At 38.7% G+C, this 24,861-nt stretch overlaps 1 protein-coding gene across 24 annotated transcripts; it reads left to right on the top strand.

Moving 5' to 3' along the window:
- Positions 1-7,806: 7,806 nt before the first annotated feature.
- On the top strand, positions 7,807-14,877 carry LOC147486565 (uncharacterized). 24 transcript variants are annotated; one of them, XR_015202480.1, is made up of 11 exons: positions 8,940-9,415; positions 9,747-9,930; positions 10,113-10,375; positions 10,492-10,592; positions 10,767-10,955; positions 11,991-12,046; positions 12,408-12,441; positions 13,002-13,177; positions 13,322-13,370; positions 13,921-13,966; positions 14,666-14,877. XR_015202480.1 is itself a non-coding variant. In XM_086573180.1 (11 exons), the coding sequence occupies exons 5-10, from the start codon at positions 10,912-10,914 to the stop codon at positions 13,951-13,953; spliced, it is 297 nt and encodes a 98-aa protein (XP_086429306.1). In that variant the 5' UTR covers positions 8,940-9,415; positions 9,747-9,930; positions 10,113-10,375; positions 10,492-10,592; positions 10,767-10,911; the 3' UTR covers positions 13,954-13,966; positions 14,666-14,877. The 24 variants fall into 24 exon arrangements, 9 of the variants coding, with proteins under 9 accessions (XP_086429303.1, XP_086429302.1, XP_086429306.1 ...); XR_015202479.1 differs by having other exon boundaries at positions 13,892-13,966; XR_015202469.1 differs by lacking the exon at positions 13,002-13,177 and adding an exon at positions 12,221-12,301 and having other exon boundaries at positions 13,892-13,966.
- Positions 14,878-24,861: the final 9,984 nt, after the last annotated feature.

Below are 24,861 nucleotides of genomic sequence, written 5' to 3'. Positions count from 1 at the left end.
GTATCATCCTCAAACCAGTGGTCAAGTAGAAGTCTCTAATTGAGAAATCAAATCCATTTTGGAAAAAACTGTCAATCCATCTAGGAAAGACTGGTCTCTACGATTATCTGATGCCTTGTGGGCATACTGAGCGACTTTTAAGACACCTATAGGGATGTCTCCGTATCGCCTCATTTTTGGAAAACCTTGTCATCTGCCGGTTGAACTTGAGCACCGTGCTCTATGGGCCATCAAAAGCCTCAATTATAACACTAACGTGGCAGGCGAAAAGAGAAAATTGCAGTTAAATGAGCATTAGGAAATTCGGAGTGATGCCTATGATCTCTAGAAATCCTATAAAGCCAACATGAAAAGAGTGCATGACAAGCACATATTGAGAAAAGAATTCAAAGTCGGTCAAAAAGTTTTGATGTACAACTCAAGATTACACATTTTTCCAGGAAAATTAAAAACTCGATGGTCTGGTCCTTTCACTGTCTCTGCTGTCACCCCTTATGGGGCTATCTCTGTGAAAAACGTAAATGATGGTAGCGAATTTCAAGTAAATGGCCAACGCCTTAAACATTATCATGAGTTGTGCTCTCCAGATGTCGAAGAGACTCTTCTCAATGATCCAGTTTACACAGGCTAATAGATTCGCTGGTGTACTTCTTTCCATGTATTTAAACAGGAAAAGTATGCCATTAGGGTAGCCGGGACCTCATCTATTTTCTTTTCTAAAAATCCCTAGAGTGTGTGGTTGCAAGCGCCGGAACCTTAGTCCACAAAACTCTATTTCAGAACTGAGTATAAATGTCTTCTGATAATCGAGCAAACGTGCCTCCTGGAAAACAATGGGTACCAAAAATGTCAAATCCTTCTTTCTCTTCCCTTTTCTATTCCCTTCCTCGCGAACTCTAACTCATCATTTGGTGTAAATCTCACCCATCTCGAATTAGTAATGGTTGTAGTACTTTTGCTCGAAAGCGACGTGCGCGAAGGATGGGGTGGTGTATGAACTGTCAAACTCCTTTCTGTGCAGGTCTTGATCTTCTATCCGAGATGAGCCGGTATAAGGTATATTATTATCGACACCAGCTTCGGCCAGGATAAACTTCGTCGTCGTCCCGTTGCTCCCACAGGTTGGGAATCGTCTTGAGGATCTGACGTTAAAAGACTCACATTCGTCTTGAGGATCTGACGTTAAAAGACTCACATTCGTCTTGAGGATCTGACGTAAAAAGACTCAACATGTATATACTGGTTTTTTTTTATTAGCACCCAGCATGGTGCCCAAAGAGAGTCGTGATATGCACCATCGGACATTTCCTAGTTCGTACGGGCAATGGATTCCACAAGGCCAACCCCGATCAATTTTCTATGTGACTGTTTCGGGGCGGTTTGAGGCTATACCATATGTACTAAGGGTAATATTATTATTAGACCATTGCACATTGGTCAAGGATGGTACCGTCCTGAACCCTAGGCCCCCAAAACATAAAGGATAAGCCACAGTCTGGCTGGATTGGGTTCGCCCAAAGCCGACATGAAAGTTGCCTGAGTTAAGCTGTTTTGATATATTGTTTTATTTGGACTTCCGGTGTTGTTGACACGTTCTTCTCGACTTGTACATTTGTATATAAAAGTGTAAATAAATAAAAACCAAAGTTAGTAAAAAAAAAAAAAAAAAAAAAAATTGTTGGAATGTGATTTTTTTTATATTCTAGTGTATGGAATTTTTAATGCCGATCGTTTTGATATCTCATCTGTTCAATTTGGAGTTGAAACGAATCGAATTTTAACGTTTGAAATTTCGGAACATTTCGGGACATAAAGGGAATTTCTGATATTCATTTGGGCTTGGGCCAAAATTTTGACTCGACCCAAAAATAAAAAATCCGGGTACAAAGCCCACGCGCGAGGCACCCACGAGTCCACCTCTCTCATTTCTTCTCCCACAAAAATCGGATCTTGGTCCCCCCACACATCACCCGCGCGCGCGACTAGGCAGAGGTGAATTCGACCCGCGCACGCGGGCCAAAGTCCACCAAACTCAACCCCTTCCCTCCAAAGACCATCTCCTTCACCTCCTCTTGCTATTTGCACCCTCAAAATATCCTCTACACCGCGCTATGGCAGCACGAAAGTGAATTACAGTTGAGAGGAATTTCGCAAATCTCTACAATTCCGGGATGTTTCACCCATTTTTCGATGAAGAAATTGCTAGTAGAGAGTGGGAATATCTATTGCACGAATTCCAGCTCAATTACTCAAGATTTCGTGTTGAAATTTTACAACAATGGAGGTTTCGGGGTGACGAATTTTGGATTACGGCGGGATGGGTTGGAGCGTGAACTCACACCGGAGTTGATTTGAATACCGCCGCATTTATTCCGATAAACTCGATAGTCCGACCACTGTTATTGTCGAGTATCCGACTACGAGGGATTTGATGTTTGACACGCTTCTCGAGGGAGAGTACAACACTGCTCGAATCTGCGTGTACCAAAGATTCGCCGAGACGAAACCAATTAGCCGTCACTCGATGGGCGCATAACGCCATTGGAACTTCAAAGACGCGTCGACGTGAACAAGACTTTCTTGCACCTCTTTGTGGATCCTACGGAGAGGAAGAACACTTTCGTATGGTCCATTTCCGGGCCATATTCTTCACGACCGCGTCAAACGAACTCCTCTTCTTTGTACTTGTTACTTTCGGCTTATGCTTAACTTAGGGTTCGATCCGCTACTCCTTTCATTAAAACAAGGTCTTTTTTGAGAATTTTGGAATTTTTGAGACTTGTGTTTTAGACCAATCGGGACCCAAAGAGCTAGAGATGACATTGAGCATGATAACGTACCTTCTCCTCCTCCTTCACCACCGCGATTGTTTTAATGAAGATACCATCGCCCGAATCAATACTCCTATGGACGCCTTGAGGCACATGAATACTAGTATCGTGGGATGTTTCTTCGCCAGAAGAGATGCTTACTTCCCGCATGACTTCCAAAAGAAATGAGAAATCGCCAAGGCCGTTTCGAGAGAATGATGATGGCAACTCAAAGCAGCAATTCCAAGATCGGTTGCTTTCTGATCTATAGGCCACATTCCAAACCCGGTCATTTCGGCTGAAGTTAATGCGTGGCGAAAGGCGTAGAAACCCGGGTTCATCTTCGCTAACCCGGAGGATTCCCATAGAGTGTTTATTTCCCTTTGGTTTAGAAATGACTATGTCATTTATTTCCCTTATGCATTGCATTTTTATTTTTTTAGTGCTAAATTATTATATATCGGTTGATTTCTCATAATTTTGTATCTCCAGACGGTTTGAATGAGAAATTATTTATGTTATGCGAATATAGTACTTTCAAAAATATGAGTTTGCTCTTTGATTCATTGGGCTTACTCTCAAAGCCCAACGGTCAAAACCCAACGGACTAATCCAAACGGTCAGAACCCAACGGACTGATCCAAACGGTCAGATGCCCAACGGTCAGAAATCAAGTTATAAATACAACTCTCCTTTCCACTTTCAATCATTCCCTTCTCTCACTCTTCACAAATTTTCAATTCCTTGAACATAATGAATCAAATAGACCGATGGGAAAAGGAGCAACGCGAATGGGCTATCACAATAATCGTGATAACAGTGTTTATCATTATTCTCTTGTCACTCATGCATAACATGATCCAGAACATCTAGATCTATGTAACCGTTTTTTTTTTTTTTTTTCATTTTGTATATTAGTATGGTGTGTTAAATAATTCTCACACATTTGTACGGGTTACGTATTAAATGGAGAAGTTCCGTATTAAATATTTGTGTATAGTAGTTGTTTTTTCCTCTCTAAAAAAAATAATAGTAATAAAAAAATAATAAATAATAAATAATAAATAAAAATAATAAAAATAATAAATAAAAATATATAAAAAATAAAAATAATAACAAAAATAATAATAATTAAATAAATAAACAAACAATAACAAAGAAAGACCATCCAAAACTCACCAAAATAATTAATGGATACACATGGTGTTCAGAGAAAATTGCGCACGCTACAAGGTACACAGAAAACTTGTCACACATGCAGCTCGATTATTCTATCCATATTCTATTACTGAGTTATGATCATCATTTCTGAAATTACGTGTAAGTCTAACTACCCCGAAACTTTCCTCCGTATTTTCTAACATTAAACCATCTCATTAATTGTATTTGGATATCCGACATGACAAAGACTTCTTGTGGATCCCCTATGATGTTGTTGTTCATAATCACATGGGTCATTAACTACACTTGGACTCAGTTTGGTATAGACTCATAGATTGGCTATAAATCCCTTCTTTTTCAGCCATTCTTATTCAAACAATTTTCACTATCCTTTCCTCAAGAATGGCTCAACCAAGAAAAATAACGGCAGAAAAAGACTACGAAAACTTTCGAAGAGGGCGGTTTTCTCCTTATTTTGACACCCAAATCATATCGTCGCGGATGGGCGCCTTCTATATCATTCAAGAGGCTGGTTATTCCCGAGAATTGGTTTTGATGTTCTACCAATTTAGTGGATATGAAGATGGAAAATTCTACTTCAATGCCTATGGACAACGATTGAATTGAATAAGGAAATGATCTCCTACATACTTCAAATCCCAATACATACCCGTGGAGTCCCTTTATTCAAGAGTCATCATTTGATTCTGCAAAAACTTTATCTTGAAGCTACCAGATCTCATGGCGGCGTCGAAAAAATACACATCACATTGTTCTTCAACGCTCTTTGAAACAAAATCAACGTGTTGTACTCCACTGGTTGGGACATAATGTGGTAGGTACATCACACCAATCAGAAGTCACAAAGCCTCAACTTCACCTACTTTGGATTTTGCAAACTCAAAGAGATGATTTTTGTCTAATCCAACACCTCTGGAACATAATCACCAAGAAAACAAGAAGGTCAGCACCCCTACCCACTTTAGTAATGCAGATTATGATGCATTGGGGTTATCCAATAATTTCTCCAGAGACACCCCTTCAAAGAGCATATATAAAAGTACTCCAAACAGACTACTCCGTTGGTTTTTGGACCCCTGATACTCTGATAGATGAGCAGAACATCCCAAGCTCAAATTCAGACCATTTATTTGATGAAAATGCCATGCTGAATATTGTTAATCCCATGGAAGGCATTAAACTTCTTCATCAGGGTTTGAGGGAACTACACGCTCGTCAGAATATCATCATCACAACTCTTCAGGATTTCCAAGATCGTCAAGCAACGCATGATGTTGAACAGGAGAAGATCTTGGAAAATCATTCTCAATCCTTGCAAAATCACGCCTCTCTAATGAAAAATCAAACTGTACTCTCTCTCCCAAGGGGACATTCAGATGCAGCTCGGCCAACAAATAGAAGACCTAAACAGTCTTGTGCAAAATATGCATCTCCAAGATCAATATAAGAATCCATGATATTACTAAGTTAATAAGTATATAATCATATATGTTATTACGTTTTTCCGTCGTACTATGTATTTTGTCCTATCTTTTTGTCTTCTTTTGTATACAATGCTTAGTAGGATTGTCATCATTTTCATTGTGACTAATATCAATTTTAACATGTGCTTCTGGGAGGGTCTATTTTCTTACATACTCATTTTTCCATACAAATAGCGGTATCGTTACACATTTCTTTACTTCACCCACCATGGCATCTTCATCAAACATTGCATCTTCATCATCCATGGTACCTCCCAAACTCATTCCCCGAAAATCCTTTCAGTCTATGATGGATTCCAATGCCTATGGCCATCTCTTCCATGATTACATCACAAACATTGGGTGGTCTTCCTTAATTCTTCAACCCTGACCAAACTTATTCTCCGAAGTTTGGCTGCATACTTTTATGCTAATATGGAAGACACACCAAAGATTCAACCAGCGCATGGTTTCTACTTAGACGGGTTCACAATCCGAGTTGGTGACACACCTCATATCTTTTCTCGAACAACAACTTGCCCTAACTTTGGACCTTCCATACCACGAACCTCGGCCAGATCTTGGCATTACATCTATCATAATTCTTACCGTTCCTTTCGGTGGCAAGCGTTTAAGTGACTCTTATGGTGATGGTCTTGAGATCAAACGAGAAGGCAATGGCCATGTGCCATGGCGCAACATCACCATTCCATTAGCAAGCATGACCATGAACATGGGGACTGCAATTTTATTTGTACTCCTCGAACATTATGGGAGATTGGCATTTTTCTCGCCCAATGAGGCTACTTTAAGTCAGATTCATTACACTAGCTCGTGGTCATGCATTATTTAACATTTTAGGTTGTGTTGTCTCAACCCTGAAACGAGCTCGCGCTTTTCGGGATCGGATATATTTTTTACCGATCACCGCTTGTCGGATCATGAAGACACATTTCCCACGGTTTGCGGCTACTTTTCATGATCAATCAAGGTGGATTCCATGTGCCCAAAGAAATGTAATCATTCGCTCATTGAGGTTTCATCAATGGAAGCGTCCCGCCGATACCGAGGCATGTTCGATGTTACCCAAAGGACGAAAAAGATGAAGACCAATTTGAGGGAATCCGAGACAAAGAATGGGTAGAAATTTGGCGGACTATTATCTATTGGCGCTGATGCTAAGGAAATGCATTTCCTTAAAGAGGGCCTTGACCTTCACATCCTCAATGGATGGTAAACTAGAGTTTGCCATTGTACATATATCTAGCTAAACCTTATGCTTGGTGTGCTATTGTTTTTTTATGTTTAGGTATGCTATTGTTTTTTTTTATTTCGGTGTGCTATGTTTAGTGTGCTATTGAACATTTTCTTGTTCTTTTCTCAATAATATATTATGCTCTCCAACCTTTCGTTCCAAAGAATCTAACCCTAATTTTGCTCACGGTTCTCGTGTACTTTCTCTCTTTAATTATTGATCCTTCGAGGACTAAGCATCATTCTCGTTTTGGGGTGCTTTAAACCTCAGAGCAAAAAAATTAGGCATCTTGTAGCCCTGTTGATATATAGTTTTTTTTTTTCATATTAATAATTGTACTTAGTGACAAAGTCTTGTTTCCTTTTCAATGATGAAAATTGTCAAGAAATCTCACATTAGTATCCGAATTAGGATTTGATTTTAAGAAACTTTAGATAATACGTATGCAATAGTTTATACATCTTGTCATGAATATTCATGTACTGAGTATCATCAATTGTACATAGCAGTAAGTTTCTGGAACCAACAGTTAGTTACTTAAACTATAAATCCTGTGAGAATCTAACCAAAAGCCTTGACATGAGTGATTTGTGTGTGATGACATAGAGGAGTAGTTTTTCCGATTAGAGGAAATCACGCATCTACTTACTTGATCACCACCCGAACCCTAGGCAAGAATTTAGGCCTTCTTTGGATCGACATAGCTAAAAATTCTTACATGTTACAAATATTACCGCTAGTCACTCCACTAAACCTTTCATCAAACCTTTCACTTTCACCACAAAAATTCCTTACCTATCTATTAAACCAAATAAAAGAACCTACCTAAGTGATGAGTCACTACACCAAAACAGAAAATTTGTAACGTTCGTTTTTTTTCATTAGTAACAGTTTTTAAGCGTAAGAGAGTTCCTCTCACTTTAATACCGTTAGCAATTACGAGTAACTGTTACAATGATTTTCTATTAAAATTAAATTAATTGCTAATGTTTTTTTGGAATTTTCTTACGGAACATATGCGTTTTCAAACCGTGAACACTAAAAAAACACAAAAAAAATAAAAAAAAAATAGAAATTTGGGAATTAAGTATACTAAAAACTCGCGCTCTCTTGAAGTTTCACGTATTTGCACTCTTTAACTATGAAAAATATATATATCTTTAATCGATTCTCTCTCACAAATCTGTTTCGATCTCTCGCAACTAAATCTCTCAAATTTCTTTAAATCTCTCTCAAATCTGTTTTATTTTTGAGCTGTTTGCTGCCGCCGCTTGTAAGTACGCCTTCCCCTTCCTCTTCCTTTCAATTATGTAGGGTTTGGTAATTCTTCAGTAGCACTAATTAACTTCTCTCTCTCGCTTTTTAATCCATTATGATCTAGGGATTTGCTCGGTTTGTTTCAGTCCAAGTTCGGTTTGAATTGTTGCAAAAGGTACGATTTTTATTTTCATTTGTGTGTGTTCTTCGAGCGAAACTACTATCTTGTAGTATGATTGTTCTTGTCTGCAAAGGGGATGATTTTAGGGCTTATGATTTTTTCTTTTGCATAAGAATTAGGCATAAAAAATAATTGTTTTTGGGTGTTGTTAGTTTTCTGTTTCAGTTTCAGTTTGTTGGTTTATTTTTTTTCTTCAGCTACAACTACTAGTACTAGTATTGAGTGTAAATTTCAGTTTGTTGGTTTATTTTTACTCTTCTGCTACTACTACTAGTACTAGTATTGAGTGTAAAGTTAATGTGCTTGTGCCAAATACGAGTGAGACTCATACATTTGATGGTGGGTTGTAGAGCCACGTACATTCCATATATATCAGTAATAAGCTCTTGATTGGATGCAATTTTAGCTTTGAATTGCGATAAGTTTAAAATTTTCATGTTTACTGGTGCTTAGTTTTGCATTTTATTTGGTGTATCCGGTTTCTAAATCTAATAATGTAAGTCTCAAGTAATTATTGTTTTCTGAATTTTTAATCTAGTTATAATGTAGGTCTTATTTTATGCTTTTCTCGCATTTGAATGTATGTTGTATGCATCAAAAAGAGTCTTGGGCCAATGAAAGAAGAATAGTTCCTTTAGTGATCTCATTAGTACTGCTGTGAGTTCATCGTGAATCAAGTTCCATGTTAGAGACAGTTTGATGGTATATGTATAATTTAATGGCTAGTGCTCAAATAATGTGCAGTGGAGCATACCTATTTATCCATAAGGAACGAATATTCCAATAGTCTTTAGTTTGAACAATTTTCCCACTGCTTCCACCAAGAAAAAACTGGTAATCATCATATCCATTTACTGTGCAAAATCCGTATAAAAAGAAAGAGGCCCAGGTTCGCTGCTGTATTGCTTCACTGATTCTGAATCCCACTCAATGACTATGGTTAAGGAGTCAAGCACACAACATAAGAACAAGTGGAGTATGCAGTGTGCAAGGGTGTTCAATTCAATCACCATATATATATATATAGAAAGGTGTTTAGCTTGTTACATACACAGTATTCGTCTTTGTCCTTGCATGATTAAGAGATGGTAACTACTAGGACTTGTGCTTCGTATGTGGCCATGGTCGTGGTACAGCTATCTTATGGCGGTTCCAGTATTCTGGCTAAGATATCTCTAGAGAAGGGAATGAATCAACAAGTTTTTATAGTTTATCGGCACCTAATTGCTTTGCTTGTATTAGGCCCTTTGGCCTATGCATTTGAGAGGTAAGTACTTTTGCTTTCCACTCAAAGTGCTTTATAATCTACCTTGCTTAGGGACTCAATGTTCAAATACCCTGAAAATCCAAAGCTGCAAATTCTTCAATAAATTTTGAAATAGTACCTTGAAATTAAGAATAGATCGATCAGCTAACTAACATCAGCAGCAGCAGCTGTACAACACAAGCACTTTTCAAATGGTTAAGAACACAACAGAAATGATTCCATAACTTCTTCAGAGCTCGAGGAGTGTTGTGCTAATGGTTTTAAACTTTTAATTGACATCAAGGATCGCATGTTCTTTTGCATTTTCTTATAAAATGATAATGCACTGCAGGAAAACACGCCCTCCACTTCCATTTACAACTATAATGAAGATCTTTGTTCTTGCATCACTCGGTAGCGCGCACTCTCAATCTGAATCTTTACTATGCTGGACTAAAGTACACTTCTCCAACTGTTGCAACTGCCTTGATTAATGTAACTCCTAGTCTCACATTCTTAATCGCGGTTTCACTCGGGTAATAGTCCATCATTATCATTTTACTTCTTTAATAGCTTATCGTGCCGGTGGTAGTCGATACATACAAAAACATAAAGCATAAGTAGTACTTCCAGTCTTCCACCTTTCCCCAGAAATCCACGATACCTGTACCTACTACAAAATGCTGACGGATATGTTTTTTTCTTTCTTCTCATTCAGGATGGAGAAAGTTATGCTTCGGAGTATTAAAGGTCAAGCAAAGATTATAGGTGCTCTTGTTTGTGTTGGAGGAGCACTAATATTTACATTTTGGAAAGGAGATTACCTACTCAGAGACTTTAACCAGAGGTCATTGATCAACATCCACAATACAAAAGGTTCACTCGGCCCTCGGGTCAAGGCACCATGAAAATGATTGGATCAAGGGGTCAGCTCTTGTTTTGGCTAGCAATGCTGCGTGGAGTGCATGGTTTATTCTTCAGGTCTGATCTGGATGATCCCTATTGAAGTACATCAGTTTTAATTTACATTCATCAGAATTGTTGTTTGATTGATAAATACTTCTTTTATTCTTTCTTTTGTTCACGCACATCCACAGGCACTAATCTGCAAGGATTATCCAGCCAATCTGTCACTGAACACTTTGATTTGTTTCTTTGCATCATTGCAATCTACCGTTCTTGGATTTATACTTGACAGGCAAGCAACTATTTGGTTGATACTCATTTTTTTTTTGGTAAAGTGGTTGATACTCATTAATGACCAATTCTCGTGCTTCTTCCTATTTAACCTTACTTAATGCGATAACACAACATAAGCTTCGCTTCTATTTTAAATTTCACAACATTCTATCTTGTTATGTTGTATGTTTAGGCACAACAAGACAGAAGGGATTATGTGATACTCAAAGCCGAATATGAGAACCTAAAAAATGAGGGTTTCAAGCTACAAGCCGCGTTGAGGAGCATATCCTGTCCAAACTGTGGAGGTCTGGCAATTCTAGGAGAAATGTCATTCGATGAACAACATCTTCGGATTGAAAATGTCAGACTCAAAGAAGAGGTATTATTTATTCCTTTGCTCAATATTTCTGCTGATATATATATATATTGCTAGCTAGCTGATATATATATTGCTAGCTAGGCGATTCAAGTGACAATGAATGGTAAGTGCATTTTAGTCTTATACATTATAACTTCTCGTGAGTTGCACATATGGCTAATTATGTAGCAGATTAAGTTGTGTAGTTGCAAAATCATAATGCTCTTGCTGCACTTATCTTGTTTGAAGTAATCCAAGAATGGCAAAGATTTGTCCATGAAGAGATAAACCTTTATCATGTATTATGCTATTGGCAATACCCAATGCAAGTATGCAATTGCAAGAGGCAACTTTGGTTTTGTTCTTATAAACCTTTGTTAGTTCTTATATTGCACCATATATACTTTGGCTTTGTTATTGGCTCAAACTGTAAATTACAAAAAGACTTTGGAAGGTGAAATGCTTTAGAACGGAAAGGTTTAGTTTCAGTCCTTAATATATGTCAAACCAAAAAGATAACACCACCAAAAAGGTGATTTAGTAACGCACTCCTTTTTCACTTAGTAACATTTTTTCACCGTGACGCACTTATTAACGTTTAGAAAGCGTAACTATGTAAAATTTTCCATTACTTAATTTCGAATAATTATCAAAATTAATTTGTCATGGTGAGCTAACACATTGATACCGTTAGAAAAACCCTAGGTTACATGGACACGCCATATTTTGAAAATATCATTATGGGATCATGTATCCATCGTGTCCCAGATCCGTGTCGGACACACACGGACACATATTGTATTTAATTTACCTCGAATTTCTGATTTACCATCTAATTTAATAAATTTATAATTATTAAAAAATTAATTAATTATTCCTATCCGTGTCCCCGTGTCGATCTTCAACTGCTCGCCGTATCAGACACCCTGTATCCGTGTCGGACACCGACACGCATGCCCGTGTCAATGTAACCTAGGAAAAAACAAATTAGAAAAATAAAAGACAGTCCAAAACCAAAGGATGTCGTACTCATCTTTCTCACTTTCTCACTTTCAGAGGGCCGAGATGTGGATACCTCAAACCTAGACTACCTGATCTAAAAAGAATTGAAGGTAAGTTTTTTGTCTTCTTCTCCTTCTCTTTTTAGGGTTTGGAAATTTTAGATTTTAGATTTTTGCTTCTTCCTCTTTGGTTTTTTAGTTATTAGTAAAGATATTTCAATTCTTTTCTTTACTTGTTGTCATTATTGGTGTTGGGTTTAATTGGATTTCAAATTTTTGTTTTAGAACGAGGTAGGGTTTTGTCAATGGTACGCTCAACATTTCTGATTGGGTCAATTAATTTTGCTAACGGGTATTTGAACACAAGTGTGTTGGCTATCTCTTAATATTCGCTGAATATTTTAAATTGTTTCATAAAAATTATGTCGTTGTTCAAAAGTTTTAATTTTTACTATTTTTTCACCCTTCGCAGATCTTGTTTCAATCTCTTGGTTTGAGGGAAAAAGGTATGAAAACGGTGGATTTTAGAATTTTGTTGTTAGTTTTAGTGTGTATTCCTAATAGATTTTTCTTGTTGATCTTTGATTAACATGGTTGCAAACTTGACGCGGAAACAGTGATAAAATGATTCTACCTCCTGAAATAGGCAGCAAACATTATCTACCTTACCTTTAGATATGGGCATAGAGTCGTAGACACATAGTTATGTAATCTGCTATGGCTTATTAGCCACCATTGCTTGATGCTATAACCGTGTGAACTACAGAATTATGAGGCATTACTTGGAGTCACTCTGTTCAGATTTGTGGTCTCATACAATTATTAGTGTACTAACAATGGCAATGTTAGATCAATGATGTGTACTCTTGTTAGTGATAAAGATCTCACACCATTGATCGACCCTTTGATAACAACTGAAAGCAATAATTTAAACACTAGTCCAAGACTCCAAGTTTGTGTTTCTTTTCAAGTAATATCTCTTTTGTGTGAATTGAATTCTATTTACTTATTTGAAATAGGGTTATAAAATATACGATGTTTGTCCTGAATGGACTCTATTTTATAGGTAATGTGATAATTTCTCACGAGCTCATTATATTAGCTATAGGCTCTGAGCCTCTGACCACTCTTAGGCTATGGGCAAGAGATAAAAAATGTATGGTCTAATGAAAAGCTTTAGAGGAAGCTTCCTGTGAGGAGAAGCAGTGTAAGCTATCTTGCAATAACTTGCTTTCAGCAGAGGTGAATACATACATCCATTTGTAATCAAGTTTATAGTTTACATCCATTTTTGTTATTTTTCCTACCTTCTAGACTTTTTAGAAGCTTGTGTAGCATTTGACTAGTAACATAATAACCTTAATGTGGGGTGCTTGTAACATGCAGGTCACAGCTTGTAGTCAATTGGCTTCTTTGGCGGCACTTTCAGATAAAGGTAAATATTATTCTTATTGCTTTTACATGGCTGTTCAAGCTCATCCATATCATTTGGTTGGCTTATCTTTATTTGGTGGTGCTTAACAAGATTGGATGGGCTGTGGTGGTAGATTTAATGAGTTATCTTCTTCTTCTCACCAACTATAATAATATATAGAAATGTTTTAGTTCCAGCAGAGACATAATCAGTTTTTAGGACAAGTAGGTTGTTGATCCTACAAATAGTGATAGTTACAGATATAGTGATGTTCTTTCAATGGGGGTTTCTCAATCTTTATTAGCAAATTAGCATTGTGTTTTTGAGTTTTGAACTTGAATTTTCTTAACCTAGCTATTGAAATACCTGTTAGGGATAAATTCTGGCAAGCCTTTAGCCCCTTGTGCGAAATTTCTTTTCATTTTCGAGTACAGGAGGTTTGTATCTGGTAATATTATACAATGTTTGTTTTTGTATCTTTTTCTTTTATTCACTTTGGTCCAAGAATAGATCTATTCAAGGGCCTCATTGTATATTTGAAGGGATACATCTCTGTTTGGTGATGTATTAGAACGTAGATGGAGAGCAGCAACAGGAGACCTAGCAGTTAATGAAAAGTAAGGTCCTCATGTGGGTTTCTTTCGTTTCATATGTCACAAGTGTATGCAGATGCTGGAATATTCATGAGTTTTGTTTTGGAAGATGAGTCCTTACATATGAGTAGTGTGAATGTATGGTGTATATATATTCTAAGTGTGGTATCTATGGTTGGAACTAATAGAGGTGTATAACATTGATATAAGTGGAAGTGATGTATATGTTGTTTTCATTTTAATTTTGGTATATAATTTATAGTGTCTTTTTGATTCGAGGATTGGCTATTTGACTTAACTGGCATTGGTCGAGATGGTTAAGTAGCTGGTTCTACGAATCAATATATATTTGAGTAGTTTGGTTTACGACTGAGGTCTGAGGTTTTAATATATGTTATGAAAGTATATTATTTGATTGTCAGGTTATGACAGAATTTATGTCTATGAAATGTTGAATATACAGAGGAGATTCTGCCGAAATTTTTATGTCTTTCGTCAAGGTGTCTGACAAGGTTATAGGGTTTTGGGACGGTACATAAACTTTCGTGTCTATACTATGCTTCTATGCTACTAGTCTGCTACCATACTATTTTTTTTTTAATTATGTAGTTTGAGTATAAGGAGCTACTACTTAAGAATAAGATATAAGTATATATCTATACATATTTGTTTTCTACTGCCTAACTCTCTTTTATTTATTTCTATTGTTGTATACGATGAAAGGGACTTTTCTGATGATACCATCCCAAAGTCATCCCCTGATGCTTCCAACTATTGAAGGTGGGAGTTCTGTACAAATGAAGTGAGAGCTTGAGTTTAAGGACAAGTCCCATTGATTTGGAAAACAATGTGTATTTAATTAATTGGCAAGTCCTATTTATGAAAAGACGCGTTTTGGTAATGTTTTTTAATAAAAGATTATGTGATTGGATGTATTTTCTTGTTTATGTTATGGACGATTGTAGAATACCTAATAAGTAGGGGCATCTTTATGCAGGTTTAATAGTTTCCCAAAAATGGTGGTTTTACCTTTTTTTGGGGAAAATTATTTTTTTTATATATGAAATAGTTTTGTAACGGTGGAAAACCGTAACTAAGTTTTGTAATAAGTAACACTTACGAAGCAACAAAACCGTTACCAAAACGTTACAAATTCTATAAATCAGTAACACAAAAAAGCGTTACTAATTCTATAAAACAATTACTGTTGTTAGAAAAGAGTAACGGTCAAAAAGCGTTACTAACTCTATAAAACCGTTACTATTCTTAGAAAAGGGTAACACAATTAAGCAAAGAAAACCGTTATCAAATATTTTTAGTTACGGAAAAAACCGTTACAATAAATAATTTTGTAACGGTTTTAAACCGTTACGAATATTAATAACGAATTAGAAACGCCAAAACTATGACGCAAAAAAACCGTTAGAAATATTTTTAGTAACGGTTTCTGACCGTTAAGAATGTCCTGTTTTGGTATAGTGAGTATGAGAAATAAGATGAAATGTGGAAAAATAAAGAGAAAGACTTGTCCTAAATATAAGTCAGTTACTTGCTTCGGGAAAGAAAAATAGAATGTTGTTCTTAAGCCATATATATATATATATATATATATATATATATATATATATATATATATATATATATAAAATCATCAGTATCCAGAGGCTTAAGAACAAGATTGGAAAAACTTAGTTAGAAGAAGGAAAGGAAACAAGGATTTCTCTAGTGTAAATATATGAAGACCCTAGTCTCTCATACTTGTAAATTTTGATTATCCATTTCCATTTTCTTGTACACTATCATCTAAGCCCCACAATACCTAATAAAGACCTCTAGCTCAATTAGGAGTAGGGTGTTGTGATAATAAGTAGTAGACGTGATTGATCGACATCGGCTCCTCGACCGGTCATTGAGATGTGAGGAAACGCGTGCCCACTGCATTAATCGGAGTTAACAAAACCTCGAGTGGTAAAATTTTGAGTGGAATTGTGTTTCGACACATACCCGTGAGAACCCATTTAGGTGCGCTCTCCAAAGGATCCGAAAACAACCCCGCTAGTATATTTCAATGAAAAGTTCACCGCATGAATAATCATATGTAGATGTTTTAATTATTGAATACATATTAACTTGAGTTTCAAAGAAATCAATCCTCGCTCCCTCGCTAAGGAGATGTATGGATATCTTAGATTAATTTAGGAAACGAAGTTTACATCATCGAAGTCGTTGTAGTATAAATGAAGTTTGTGAGTATCTTTTCTGGAAAACTCTCACGAGGCTATAACTCATCCACTAGGGAATTCCTAGTGGTTTAAGGCCTTGTTGCATATGGTCAATGCAACCGCACTCTGCGAAAGGAGAATTAGTTTAGGACTACACATTTTTGGCCACTTATCTATTTTAGTGTCTCTTCTTTGCTTGAGGACAAACAAAGTGCTGTTTGGGGGTAGTGTGATAAGCACCCAAAAGTGTATTATGAAACCCCATTGAGACATATAAATTTGGTTAATTATGTGTTTAATAATCATGAAATAAATATGTTTTCATACTTTTGCAGGTATTTGCAGTAAACATGGAAATATTGGTTAAACCTGCGATAAAGCACGAGGAACGGGCGTATATATGAATTCTTCCAAATCCATACGTAAGCATCAAACTTCCAAAGCTCCTACCTCTCGAACCAGGACTCGAATCGACAAGAGAGTTGCTCGCACAATCGGGACGATGAACTCTACGATAGGCGGAAAGTTGTAAAACTCGCCCAAAAATACCGGACCGCCATCGATCGCATATGGACCCACTATCTTGGGGCCACAAGATTGGATGAGTCATCAATCATGGAGCATGTCAAGACAAAAATAACAAATTATTGGTGCAAAGTTGACACATTGCATGTAATAAATTAGATTAGGTGTTAATAGTGAAAAAAAAGGCAAGGTGTCACTTTGTTTAAATGTGGTGGATAAAAATGAATTAATGTGGTTTGATGATTCACGTGGGAGGAAATGAGATTTCTCTCAAATGGAGAAGAAATTAGACAAGGGTGGGGGACACTCCATTTACTCCCTTGACTTATTTTCCTTACATGGCATTATTTTAGTTCCTTAGTGAAAAAAATGATAGGTTAGTTTTTAGTTTTTATAAGAAAAGCTTGTAATAGTTTTAATGGAGGAAACACTTGTTTTCTTCTAGAAAATAAATAGAAGTGAGTTTGATTGTTTAGCTTTCTCCTCTCTCTCTCTCTCTTTTGTTTTTTTTTAGTTTATAAATCCTTGTCCCAAGGATCATGAGCTAACTTCCCTTTTAGGGAGTTAATCCAACTCATGTGAGGGTAAATCAATTTTTGTTGGTTTGGTAGGTTGTTAGGAAGAACAACTAGCTCTACACCCTATCCCAAAATGATAGTTGGTGTAGTGTCTAGTTAGGAATCAAAGCAATGAGCTTAGAGATAAGTCATTGCTTAGTTCCACTTGCTAGCATGTGTGAGCTCTTAAGTGAGCCATACATGCTAGGGATCAAATCTTTTCTTCCATTAGGGGCTTGTCTATGAGTCTAGGAAGGATCAAATAACCTTTTTCAAATCAACAACTAATGATAGTTTCACATTAGTAGGATTAACTCTCCACCTTTTCTTTCAAATCTCTATTTTGGTATTAAGTGCATGTTTTCAAACTTTAATGTCTTTCTTAATGTTTGTGTAGGAAGGAAAACCTAGCATCAATATTATAACCTTACTCCTTAGTTCCCTTTATTGTAACATCCAATTTGTAGTTGTTCTAAAACTTTAGGTTAGATTGAATCCTTATTCCAACTCTACGAAACGAAGATCGTGAGTAAGGAACTTTGAGTGCTTTTGCATCAATTTAGAGAGTTCAAACCTCTAAGTAGTAGTAAACAAGCATATATCACCTGACGATCCAGGTTGGTCAAGGTACAACAGGAAACATCACTCCTCCGACCACGATGAGGAAAAGGTAATCAACATGATTACAGATACCTCCAACGACGAAACCTCAAGTCGCTTTTAAAGCGCAGACGGGTAGTAGTGCTTCAAGAAATCTACCACCTCTCCCACAAAGCTGAGGTGATCAATCCTACCAACCCTCAAACAACAACAACAATTTCATTCACCGAGGAAGATCTATATAAAGTGTGCCTAGCCCACAATGATGCCTTTGTAGTGCACGTCAAAATCAACGGCTGGACAGTCAAAAGAGTCCTCATCGATCTAGGCAGCTCTTGCGACATACTTTTGTATCAAACATACAAGGACATGCACTTGCTAGACTCGGTGATGATAGAATCAAATGCACCACTCTATGAGTTCAACAGAGACCACACAGACGCCATTGGAGACATCATCCTACCAGTCTCCATCGGAGAAAAAGAGGACATGGTCAAAACTTCAACACGCTTTAGTGTGATCGGTGTCAAGTCATCCTACACTATCATTTTAGGACACCGATGGATTTACAAGGTCCAAGCAATTCCATCAACCCTACACCAAGTCCTGCGGTTCCCTGGACCCCGATGCATCATGGAGCTCAGAAGCAACCAACTAGAAGCTCACCGATACAATCATGTCAGCACAACAACCACGTCCAAGGCTCAGGTCGTCGAAAGCAAAGATGTCCCAAAGAAGCAAGATCCTCAAGCTTCCAGCCCTCCAACAGCAGCAGCAGACAAGCTCAAAGGGAAACAAACACAAATAGAACCAGGAGAAAAAGTCAATCTGGGCATAGATGATGACCCAAAGTTTGTTTATGTAGGGGCTGATTTAGACCCCAAGCTCAAGGAGCAACTTGTCAAATTTCTATCTTTCAATAAAGATGTTTTTGCTTGGTCGTATATCGATATGCCAGGAATCAACCCTCAGGTCGCTTGCCACAAATTAAATGTCAATCCAAATGTAAAGCCTATCAAACAACGACATAGGAAGCTTGCACTCAAATTTCAAAAAGCCATCAATGAAGAGATAGAAAAGCTCAAAAATGTTGGATTCATCAGAGAAGTCGAATACTCGACCTCACTAGCTAACATCGTAGTCGTTCCCAAGAAGAACAGTCAGGTACGACTCTGCATAGATTTCACCAACGTCAACAAGCATTGCCCCAAGGATAGCTTCCCCTTACCAAGAATTGACATACTGGTAGATCAAACTTACGGCCACAAACTCCTATCGTTCATGGACGTATACAACGGATACAATCAAATACCACTTGCAAAGGAAGACCAGGAAAAGACGTCCTTCATAACCGAACAAAGAACGTTCTGCTACAAGGTCCTACCGTTCAGCTTAAAGAACGCAGACGCGACCTACCAAAGACTGGTCACAAAATGTTCAAAGACTTGCAGGGTGACACTATAGAAGTCTACATAGACGACATGGTAGTCAAAAGCAAAAAGGCTAAAGATCACATTTCTCACCTATAAGAAGCCTTTGAAAGACTGCACCAAAACAAAATGAAGCTCAACCTAGCAAAATGTGTATTTGGGGTAGCTTCAGGAAAATTCCTAGGATACCTCGTTTCACAAAGGTGCATCAAAGCAACCCCAGAACAGATATGAGCTCTCCTTGAAATGCTAGAACCAACTTCCAAGCAACAAATCTACAAGTAATCTGGCATGGTTTCAACTATCAACAAATTCATCTCACGTACATCTGACAAGTGCAGACCATTCCTACAAATATTGAAGAAGGGCGCAATATTCACATGGACAGACGAATGCCACAAAGCTTTCAACAACCTAAAAGCTTACATGTCAACTCCGCCCATCCTGTCCAAACCAACTGAAGGAAAGACACTGGGGCTTTACCTTGCAACTACCGACTTTGCTATCAGCTCAGTTCTCTTTCGCGGACATGAAGGAATTGTAAAGCCAGTCTACTTCACCAGCCAGCAAGATGTTGGCAGATTCAGAAAAGCATTACTCTCCGATGGAGAAAATGAACCTGTCTTTGCTGTACTCAGCAAAAGTTCCGACCTTACTTCCAGGCTCACAACATCAAACAGGTTCACAACCTGTCTTTGCTGTACTCAGATGTACCCATCAAACAGGTCTTGAGTTATAGCAACAAAACAACCCGCATGGGGAAATGGGCTGAAGAACTCGGAGAGCATCACATCGACTTCGTTCCCATAACGTCTCGCAAAGGTCAGGTCGTTACTGATTTCTTGGCAGACTTTCCCGTCAAAGACATCAACTGGGAACCCGAGCCAATTACTTCATTTCATCAACCAACCACCCCAGACACATGGCACCTCTTCGTAGATGACGCATGCAACAATAGCGGTAGTGGACTGGGGGCTGTGTTAACTTTACCAGAAGGAACACAGCTACAAAAGTTAATCAAGATCGACTTCGCAACATCCAACAACGAAACGGAATATGAAGCATTAATCACAGGCTTCCGCATGGCACAACAGCTACAAGTCCAGAAACTTAAAGTTCACAGTGACTCACAGTTAATCGTCAAGCAGATCACCAAAGAGTATGTAACAAACGGAGCAAACCTGGCCAAATATGCTCAGGTCGTCAATGACATCATCAGCTCGTTCAAAACATTCTCCTTGAAACACATTCCTCGAGAGGATAACAGACATGCAGACAGCCTGTCTTTTTTAGTCTCGAAGACACAAGAAACATGTCCAAGCACATTCTACATTAACATCTTGAAAAGACCCGCCTACCAGCAAGAAAGTGTCAACAGCCTCACAGACTTTCAGCCCTCATCCGAAAAAGAGATCACTAAATCTTGGATAGGCCCATTTCTGCAATTTATCCTACATGGGGAGCTCCCAGCAGAAGCAAAGAACGCTTGTGCCATAAAATTCCGAGCTCCCAGATACAACGTAATCAACGGACAATTATTTCGTAAATCCGCAGGAACCCTATCTAAGGTGCATAACTCCATGCGAAGGCCAACTCATCTTTGACGAGATTCACAAAGGCGAATGTGGTAACCATGTAGGAGCAAGATCTCTAGCTCACAAAGCAATCGCCTAAGGGTATTATTGGTCAGACATGCACATCAAGGCAAAGACATATGTTCTCAAATGCCACCAATGTCAAATATTTGGACACAACCATCTAAGCCCAACACAAGAGTTAATCAACATAGCCAGCCCATGGCCCTTTCATATGTGGGGGCTAGTCATCATGGGACCCTTCATCCCATGAAAGAAAATAGGACTCATATACGTCCTAGCAGCCACAAATTACTTTACCAAATAGGTTGAAGCAATCCCACTAGTCCAAGTCAAAGAAGTCCACGTCATCAATTTCATATGGACCAATATTATCACAAGATTTGGTCTGCCCCACACTCTTGTCATGGACAACGGAACTCAATTTCCTGGCTCATAAGTTAAGGCATTTCTACAAAAATGGCGCATCATTCAAACATTTTCTACACCTAGATATGCACAAAGCAATGACCAAGCAGAGGCTACCAACAAATCAATCAAAGAAAATCTCTAAAAGAAGTTGGAGAGCAAGAAAAGCCAATGGTTGGAACAACTCGAGAACATTCTATGAGCATACATAACAACAGTTAGAGCTAGTACCAATGAGTCTCCTTCCACACTTTGCTTCGAAACAGAAGCAGTCATACCATCAGAACTCACAATCACAACCACACGTTCTGACATCATCGAATCAGGAGAAAATGACAACATCTTGGCAAAAGAGGTCGATCTCTTAGAAGAGCGAAGGGAAACAGCTGCAATATCCCTAGCTCGGTACCACCAAACAATCCGACGATCTTACAACAAGAAGGTCATCCCAAGGTCTTTCCAAGCTAGAGACCTAGTTCTCAAAAAGACACTAGCTCCAGCCAAGCTGGACCCAACATGAGAAGGCCCCCTACATTGTTGACAAAGTCGTTGGAAATGGAGCATACTGGATCAAAACTCAGCTCGGTGATATGCTTCCCCGACCTTGGAATACAGCTCTCCTCAAGCGATTTTATCAACAAGCTTTCTCCAGATGTATAAGTCAATATGAATAAATTTTCATCAACATTTCGCGTACAAATGTCATCTTTGCATTATATGAGTACCACGCATCTTACACTAAGCTACCCAATCTGGGACATCACAATGTCAGGTCGTACACCAAAGACGGAGTTAAGAACGACTCAACTACAATTACCACACAGTGGTTAATTACCAATCAGATCCAACCCAAGGTCCCCCAAAAGGACCCTAAATCAACTTAACACCAACGTCAGGGTTAAACATGATTCAACTGTAAATTCCACACAATTATCAGTCAAATACAAACATATGGGACCTCCAAAAGGACCCAAAGCCAACTTAAGACCTTTCAAAAGGGTTAAGCTTGATTCAACTACAACTATCAATCAACGGCTAGTTATCAGTCAATAGGAGTTCCCCTAAAAGGAACGACCCAATCAACACACAAAAGGAGACCTAGGTGACATCTAATCTAATCAGGTCGTGAACCAAATAATTACGACCTTCGAACATTAGATGATCTACCATAGTCCAACAGGTCATCAAGACTACTACTATGCAGCACAGGTCGTCATACAACAAATCAAACAGCAATGAAAGAAATCACATTCATGCAAAATTCAAAGACAATATCAATGCAGAACAAGTAAGTAATTTAAATATTTTACTTCTTACACAATTTTGTTAGATGCTAGAGGCCCCCAGGTTATCCTAAGAAAACAACCTCAGCACCCCCATCACCAAAAATATCAATTATCAGTATCAAACAAGAGAAGTATTTAAACTTTGTTCAAAGAATCTTCAACCAAACGGCAAAACAAAACAAGAAAATCAAGATCAATCAACACGGGAAAGTTGCTCCACATTCAAGGGATCCAGTTGGCAGTCCTTTGTAGCAGCAATATTGTACTGCTAGCCAGATCACCACTCGTATTTATCACCTCTATGGCAACACCTTCAGCGGGAAAAGTAGCTGGAGCGACACCTTGGTCACTTGGCGGTGTCGTCGCCTACTAGCATCCGCAATGCGATTTCTTTCACGCCCATTGCCAGCAACCCCACTTTCAACCGACCTCTTAAGGGTTTTATACTTAATCTGGAGATCTAGGAAATCATCCACCAGCACGTAAGCATCACCGCTCTCTACCAAGTTGACCAGGTCTTTATATTCATTTTGAGCTCATTCAGCAATGACTTGTGCGTTCTTGTACTCACTGATCCAATGCTGCACCTCCACCCTTGAAGCATCAATAGATGGTTGCAACAAAGCCACCTTTCCAGCAAGATCCCCGACCTGCGACCTCAGCCCAAACACTTCATCTCGTTCCACCTCTTGAACAACAAGTATCTTGTCATAAGCCTCCTTGGCGACATCCAACTCCTTCTTGTATAGGTCGGAGATAGTGGCCATCTCCCTCAGCTTCCTATACATAGCCCAGACCTGATAACAAACAAAGTAAATCACAAAGCAGTAAAATCAAAGAACAAAACAAAGCTCAAATCGGAAAGACACTTACAAAGCACATGGAGCAATCCATATCTTTCAGGTTCACTCCCAAGTCCTTCCTATTCTCCAGCTTGTGCTTATCTCCGTCCAGGGCAATGCTCTCCAGCAGCCCTCTAGCAACTAATGAGGACTTAAAACTACAGTCCCCATTCTTCACAAACTTCCTTAGCCGACTTGCAGGGTCCTCATAGGTGACAAGCCTATCCAGGACGTTATCACCACTCTTATCACTTGGGGCCGCACTCCCCGACCCCTTGCACTTTCGGGCAGCTGGCTCAGTTTCACTAGTCTTCTTCTTGCCCCGGGCATCAGTAACCCCCACATCAACAGCAAGCTCCTCCAAATTCATCCTCTTTAGAGGAGCCTGACCTGAAAAAGTATGACCTTCTCCAGCACTAGGTCATTCCTCAGACTCAGTCCGGGACCTCTTCGCCCCCTCAGCCTCAACCACTTCAGAGCGCCTCTTCAGCTGAGGCCTCATGAACAAAGCAGGAGCATCACCAGCACTTCCACTAACATGACCAGCTCGGTCACCATCACCTCCCTCCGAACGTCTAGGAGCAGAACGGCTATCAGCAGCTCCTCCAGCCATTCTTACTCCTTGGTTGTCTCTCTCCATCCCAAGGTTCGAGCTAGAATTAGAGATGTCAAAAACAAGCTTACGAGCCCTCTTATTCTGCTTAACTTTCTTCTTGTTAATCTTCCTACCACCTTGTCTCTTGAAGTAGTGCACAACCTCCCCCAGCAAGGATGCTTTCTCTTCCCAAGACAGCCTCGCAAACTGCTCAATTGCCTTCGCAGACGTACGACCTCGAATTACGATCTCTGCAAAAACAATACAAAGCTATCAGCACGTCATTATATCAAATTATAACCAAAACAAACAACCTACAACCTAAGAATGACCCACATCAAATTAACGACCTACCATCCCATTTTATAGTTCAATTCACCAACTCCCAACCAGGAGGACTACAATTACCAACAACCAATAACAGCCTATGCCCCAATCCTCCTTACTCACCCCCACAATCATAGCAGACTTCCCCTTTACGACCTGCAAACTAAAATTCATTGTAGACGACCTCTTCATAGAGAAATGCTTTAACATATCTGCTAAATAGATGTTGTAGCCCCTCTCATTCAACAAGTCTAATACATGGAAAACCCTCCAACTATTTCCTACAAACTGACAAGGGGCTTTTCCATAAAAATTCAAAACCTCAATAATAAGACAGAAAAATGCCAACCTCATCCCAGCCTTCAACTACCCATAACAAACCACCACTCCCCCATCCTGAGGAACGTAATCACTGTTGAACACATTCCTCTCTCCAACCAGGTTGTACATGGCCAGGTTGGACTCTATCCAACCAAACTCCTCCCTCAGACCAGCATAAACTGACCTAGGCCCCGCCTCCTCAACCATCGTT

This window comes from Coptis chinensis, chromosome 7 (assembly GCF_015680905.1).
Source record: "Coptis chinensis isolate HL-2020 chromosome 7, ASM1568090v1, whole genome shotgun sequence".
Lineage (NCBI taxonomy): Eukaryota > Viridiplantae > Streptophyta > Magnoliopsida > Ranunculales > Ranunculaceae > Coptis > Coptis chinensis.
This window is presented reverse-complemented; position numbering and strand designations above follow the sequence as displayed.

Coding starts and splice junctions, on each gene's coding strand:
- LOC147486565 (XM_086573177.1), top strand. CDS start 10,912: ATGAACAACATCTTCGGATTGAAAATGTCAGACTCAAAGAAGAG. Junction 12,302..12,407: donor TAACGGGTATTTGAACACAA/GTGTGTTGGCTA, acceptor CACCCTTCGCAG/ATCTTGTTTCAATCTCTTGG. Junction 12,442..13,321: donor TCTTGGTTTGAGGGAAAAAG/GTATGAAAACGG, acceptor TGTAACATGCAG/GTCACAGCTTGTAGTCAATT.